This window comes from Camelina sativa, chromosome 14 (genome assembly GCF_000633955.1).
Source record: "Camelina sativa cultivar DH55 chromosome 14, Cs, whole genome shotgun sequence".
NCBI classification, from domain to species: Eukaryota; Viridiplantae; Streptophyta; class Magnoliopsida; order Brassicales; family Brassicaceae; genus Camelina; species Camelina sativa.
In genome coordinates this window covers 26711094-26717943 of record NC_025698.1, presented here as the reverse complement: position 1 = coordinate 26717943, position 6850 = coordinate 26711094, and the positions used below count along the sequence as shown (strand labels likewise).

General features: G+C 42.6%; 1 protein-coding gene across 1 annotated transcript in view; it reads right to left on the bottom strand.

Moving 5' to 3' along the window:
- LOC104744013 (myosin-3-like) overlaps nt 6194-6850 on the bottom strand; it is a 7984-nt gene continuing 7327 nt past the window's right edge. The window contains exon 23 of the mRNA XM_010465044.1: nt 6194-6848. Within this exon, the coding sequence (XP_010463346.1) occupies nt 6364-6848 (485 nt within the window). The 3' untranslated portion in view covers nt 6194-6363. The remainder of the gene's footprint in view (nt 6849-6850) is intronic.

Sequence of the window (6850 nt, the reverse complement as noted above, 5' to 3'; positions counted from 1 at the left end):
TCTCACACTTTTGTTGGCGGTGGTTGTATGGTTCAAGATGGAGATATAATATATCCTCTTATCAGCTCGGTAAAGATTGAGTATCTAGGGCGAAGGAATGAGATTTGTTGTCCTGCAAGGAAAGAAGTCGATTGCAAAGACATCGATTTTTATAGTCGGGGATATGGCTTTAAATTGGAGTTTGGGGATTCTCTGGGTAAGCGGATTCTGGAAAGCGAGATACGATTGGTTTCAATGGAGATTGGAGATGGAATCTTCCAGATTTCTATTCTCTTGAGCTTTGTTTGGCATGTACGATCTTCATTAGCTGGTAATTGTGGGTTTAGTCTTTGTGACAGTGGTATGCTTTTATTTTGATTGAGATCAAGGCTGATTTATTCGCAGTGGAGAAGATCAAAGATTTGGTTTCTCATTTGACAGATTTTATGGCAATATCGGATCCTCTGATGATCCTTGCACTTCGCGAGAGTATCAATTATCATTATTGCTTTCACTCTTTGGGTTATCAGATACTTGTATGGCTTTGGAAAGTCTGGGTGTTTATAAAGGATTGCTCCTTAGTTTCCAGTCCTCATCACAACAATTTCGAGTTCATCTCATCAGTCTTTGAATACTTATTTTGCTTACTTCTTTGGTGCGGTTGGGTTTTCTTGGTGGTTTTAAGCATGTCTCAGAGTGGCTTATTGGGGAAAGGTGTGGAGGGCACAAGTGAGAAGGGACTGGCTCCTATTCGGAGAATCAAGATCCCTTATTTCGACAATTCAGCTCTAATAGCGGGATACTCCAAGACCGTGGTGGGCCGTTGCATGAACCCCATAATGCAAGACATGAAAGCTCTTCTGATCATGCTCCCCAAGATTTGGCATTTGGAGGGGAAGGTAGTGGGTGCTGACTTGGGTCTTGGGAAGTTCCAGTTCAATTTTGATAATGAAGAGGATATCTCGGAGGTGCTCCAAATGGCTCCATTTCATTTTGATCGTTGGATGGTATCCATGGTGCGGTGGACTCCAAGGGTGGATCCGGCTTATCCTTCAGAATTAACCTTTTGGGTTAGAGTCTTGGACGTTCCATTTCAATTTTGGGCTGAACCAACATTTCGCAGCATTGGATCCGAGCTTGGGAGGGAGGAGATGGTTGACATCAATGACGGAAGGGTGAAGGTTACGGTAAATGGCTTCAAGCCTTTGTGCTTTAAAACGGTAATTGAGTTTTAAAATGGGGAGGAGACAATTGTCAACCTTCGTTATGAGAAACTCCATGGTTATTGCAAGAAATGTTCCAGCCTTTGCCACGACGTGGACCACTGTCCTTTGTGGGCTTCTGAAAAGATCACTCCGGCTTTGCATGTTCCCATGGAAGAAGATGCGGCTCGACCTCTGCAGAGTTACAAAGGGGCTGTCACTCATGACAGGAGTAAGGGTAAAGGTAAGGAAGTGGAGAGTCGAGGGCCTGCTCATAATGCCAACCAGCAACCTCCGAAAGGGAATCAAGAGTCAGGGATCAAGTCTCGGTCATCAAGGGAGGCTGGTGAGCCTTCATCTAAGCCTCGTTGGTACTCTACTTATGTGCAGTTTAACGACCATCTTCATTTGGCTAGAGCTGCTACGACAGCTTCTGTTTCCTCTGATACAGTTCTGGTTGAGGATCTAGAGCAGGGACAAATCCCAGCTTCTGCTGATCAAGGGGTGATGCAGTCTGCCACTATTGGTGTTCCACCATTAAAGAGGGTTAGAAGACCTCTTTTTCAGGACTTAGCGGGAGAGGTGGAGGCTTCCGGTACGGTGGAGCCACCGGTGAATGCAGTCCCGTCTAACCCGGCTGATGGCGTGTCAGGTACACAGTCTACTGTTCCTGGTGCGGTGCAGATGGACTCAGTTGGGATGAACCTTGGTGAATATCCGGTGGTTACAGAGGAAACAGATCCGGTCAAGGACCAAAAGGTATTGATCGTGGAGGAGAAAGAGTCTGAGGAATCCACTGAGCAGCTAATGGAGGAGGAGAACGCTGCCAACGTGGAAATAGAGCTTGTTGAATCTGATCAGAAAATGACAAAGGTGCGGATGACTTGGTGGGTGATCCTATCCTAGATCTTGCCTCGGATACTTCAGCGTTTGAGGGGTCACTAGCGGACACACAGGGAGGCTCCACGGATATGATTGTTGATGCAGGTGGTGCTGCTAACGGGGTCTCGCTGGTGGATAAGGTTCGTAAAACCAAGCCTCATTTGGCTTTCAAAGGAGCATCTTCAAAGAAATTGAATGTGTACATGCGTACAACACCAAGGAAGCGTCCTGCCCCTAAAGCGACTGATTCAGTTGGGGATGGAACCAACCCGAAGAACCAGGAACAGGAGAAGGGTCCAACCGGTGGGTCAAAGCCACCAAAGTCAACTTTGGATAAATGAAGATTTTAAGCTGGAACTGTCAAGGGATTGGAAATAAAGCAACTATTGGTTATCTTAGGGATTTATGGGGGAAGCATAGGCCTGATTTTCTATTTTTATCTGAAACTAGACAGCCTTATCTGTTTTGGAACCTTTTGTTGGTCATTTTGGTTATTCAAATTTAAAAACGGTTGATCCTATCGGTTGTAGTGGCGGTTTGGCTTTATTTTATAATAATAATTATGACGTTTCTGTTTTATTTGAATCAAATCGTTTGATTGATGTGGAACTTACCTATAAAGGACAAATTGTTTATTTTACCTTTGTTTACGGTGATCCGGTCCCAATGAACCGTGACATAGTATGGGAACGGTTAACCCGCATTGGTCTTTCTCGTGAATCCCCTTGGTTTCTTATTGGAAATTTTAATGAATTAAAAGGTAACCATGAAAAACGTGGAGGGAAGCTGCGTCATGCGTCTTCCTTTATGGGTTTTAATACAATGATTCGACATTGTGGTTTATTAGAGTTTCCTGCGGTTGGGGATAGTTTGTCTTGGCGGGGTTGGCGGGATAAGAAGCCAATACGGTGTCGTCTTGATCGAGCTCTAGGCAATGAGAAACTTCATGACTTGTTCGGTGATTCCTTCACGGAATATTTACCGATGATAGCTTCGGACCATAAACCGGTATTAGCTTCTCTTGCAGATAAATTTAGGCGATAGAGGAACGTTTTCCGTTTTGACAGACGATGGCTTGATAAAGAGGGTTTATTTGGAGCTATTTCAGAGGGATGGGACTCTAGGGAGACGGGGGTAACTGGACACTTAATCGACAAAATTATTAAATGCCGTCAGGCAATTTCTCGATGGCGAATATCGCAGATCCCATATGGTCAGGAAACGATTGAAGAGATAAAGTCTAACTTAGCGACCGCTCAGGCGGATGACTCTGTTTTTGTTGAGGTTATTTCGGAATTGACTTGGAAGTTGCGGGAATCTTATCGAGATGAAGAGATTTATTGGTATCAGCAAAGTAGGAGCCTCTGGATGCGTCTTGGGGATCAAAATACTAGCTATTTTCATGCCCAGACGAAACAAAGACGAGTTAAGAATCGCATTGTCGGGCTGCAGGATGAAACCGGACATTGGATTACAGAGGAGCCAAAGGTTCAGGATATAGCGGTGTCTTACTTTCAGGAGATTTTTACATCCTTAGACCCTACAAATATTGAGGATGCCCTGGGCGAAATTAACATGGCTATTACAGGTGAAATTAATGAGACTTTGACGCAACCAGTCACAGAACAGGAAATCAAAGAGGCTCTGTTTATGATGCACCCGGATAAAGCGCCTGGACCAGATGGTATGACGGCACTTTTTTATCAGCGTGCATGGGATACGGTTAAGGCTGATTTAAAGCTTTCGGTTGAATCTTTCTTTCAAGGTGGTACCTTTGATACACGACTAAATAGGTCAAACATTTGTCTTATTCCAAAAGTAGATAAACCGACCCGGATGACAGAATGGAGGCCTATTAGCTTGTGCAATGTTGGTTACAAGATTATCTCGAAGATCTTATGCCAGCGACTGCGCAAGGTTCTGACAACAAGTATCTCTGAGACGCAATCGGATTTTGTAGAAGGACGGCTAATTACGGATAACATTTTGATTGCTCAGGAGATGTTTCATGGACTTCGCACTAACCCCTCTTGTAAGGGCAAGTTTATGGCCATTAAAATCCAGTATATACACTGTCAAATCGGGATACCAAGCTTTGCGCCAGAAACCGGAAACCAATTCCCCGGTTTCCGGGCCCACTATTATTCCTCTTCAGGTATTTGTTTGGCAGGTGCCCACCAAAACTTAGACATTTTATGTGGCAAGTAATTACGAGTTGTATGGCGACAACAGCTAATCTGCGACATCGTGGATTGGGTTGTGATGTGGCATGTGACAATTGTGGAGGGACGGAGGAGACAATTAATCATGCTCTTTTCTTATGTCCTCCGGCTCGGCAAGTTTGGGGTTTGTCACCGTTCCCGACGTCCTCGGGTTTTTTTCCTTCGAAATCCGTCTATACAAACATGGATTCTTTGGTATATCTGGAAGGCCAGAAATGACAAATTATTCAGCAATTTGGTCTCTAATCCTTTAGGTATTTTACAGATAGCGGAAGAGGAAGCAAAGCTCTAGTCTTTGGACCAGGAGGATCCTTTAGGTTCTTTACCTCAGGGTGGCTTGCGACCTTTCTTTGTTTCTACGGATGATACTAATCTCGTGGTTAATAATTATGGAACCAGTCACCGTTGTTTCGTGGATGGATCTTGGAAGGCGACTGATCAGTTTACTGGCAGAGGTTGGCATTGTATTTCTCCTAACGGAGAATCTCCCACTATGGGTGCATCTAACTCTCGCCGTAGCTTGTCACCTCTCCATGCCGAAGTGGAAGCTCTCATTTGGACAATGCGGTGTATGATTGGTGCGGATAATGAAACAGTTGTTTTTCTCACAGACTGTTCTGACTTGGTGAAGATGGTGTCTTCTCCTTCCGAGTGGCCTGCTTTCAAGACATATTTGGACGTAATTGAAGAGGATAAGGACGGATTTCTATCATTCTCAGTAGTCCAGATTCCCAGATCACAGAATGGTAGTGCGGACAAGCTACCGCGTCGTGCTAGAGTGGAACCGCATCATATTACCTTTGTGAACAATTTTCCTGCTAATTGGCTCATTTGAGCTGATCTTGTATTATGGTGGCAAAAAAAAAAAATTATAATTAATCGGTGAATAAAAGTTGTTAATGAGCAAAAAAAAAAAAATGGAAAAAAACAGTTACTTGTTGGAGGTACATATTACGAAAGAAATACGTTTGGGTGTAGTTATCGACTTGGACACTTGGTCAAAAGGTGATCCTAATTAAGCTCAATAATATAGTGTTTGGTGGGTTTAAAAGTGTGTAATGAACACAAAAAGGTTGTTTGAAGTGAGTTGAAACTCTCTTAGTGACGATCGAATGTGGTTGGAAGAATTGTTCATAACCAAGAATTTTGGTAAAACATGCAAGGTCGGAGCATCTGACAATTAACCTAGTCACAAAACTTTAGAAAACTGATGCCTTGACAAATGTAATGTGCTATGACTACTATGGTTCGCTAAATTTTGATACATATCACTTTTGATAGATCAAGTCATTTGTGGCAATTGCCAAAAGTTTGTCGGAGAGCCGGAGAGGCTAAACATCTCGTCTACCTTCTCGTGGGTAATTTTCTTTAGATATTTTTTTCATAAACTCTTAAAAATAAGGATCACTTAGCTTGATACATGATGCCATGTGGACTCTTCCAAAAATCAGGAAGATATGCCCCATTAATATTTATATCTCGAAAGTCTAGCACTCGGCCTTCACTTCCTCATCACTATATGTTTTCAGCGTGCAAAACATCCACAAGGACTAGCCAAACACAAACTCATACGGAGATGCAATTACCAATCCACTCATGCTAGACACACTGAAAAAATCTGACGTATACGGCATTACCACAAGAGCGTAATCTGAATTTTGTAGAGTTTACTCAAGGAGACTTCAGATATTTAAACAACGAGAAGACATATCTGTATAATCTCTATTTTGATATTTTCTATCACGACTGTGAGACTAATTATGAAATTTAAGAAATCTCTATTTTCTATCTCGACTGTATAATATTCAAAACTATAGCCAAAAAAAAAACATGTCTAACACAACATTAATTGGTCTATTGAATTTTGGAAGCCTTGACAAATAAATTTTACAGATGTATATTTGATAGAAAAATTATTTACTGAATCTACCAATAGATTTGGATAGGAAATGAGAAACATGACTCTTTTAGTCCCATGAAGCCTTCTCACTTCTCAGTAGTCAGTAACAAAACCAAAACCTCAGTTACATCAAACGTGTAAAAATGAGACCTGCATCTCAAGAAAAGGAAGAAACCAATTAAAACCTGGTACTCTTTAACCGCCCCCACCACTTCATCTTCGCCTTCTCCGCTGAACCACCTGTTTCTTCACTCCCAAGTTTACTTAGAATCAGTTTCGTTTCCCTTAGTCTTCCTCCGTAATCTTTCTTCCAAGTCTCAAACATCTGTTTCAGCCTTCGTAGCTCCCGGTCTGGATTCAAGTTTGCTTCTACCTGACCAGACTTCACTTCCATCAAGAACTTTCTGTCGTCACCAAATACCTGAGCTCTCTGTCCGAATTCCTCAGCTAACCGGCTTATCACGCTTAAACCCACACCTACACTTCTTGACCTGCCATGGCCCATTTGGAAATGACTACCCCCTGAATCTAAATCCGTTCCATTGCTTGCATTCACCGATGCATCAGAATTTCTCGCTGAGTCCTCAACCTCTAGGCTTTTCTTTGCGATGGAAAGACTGGATTGCAAAGATTTCATTTGCTTTTGCCAAATTTCTTCCATGGAT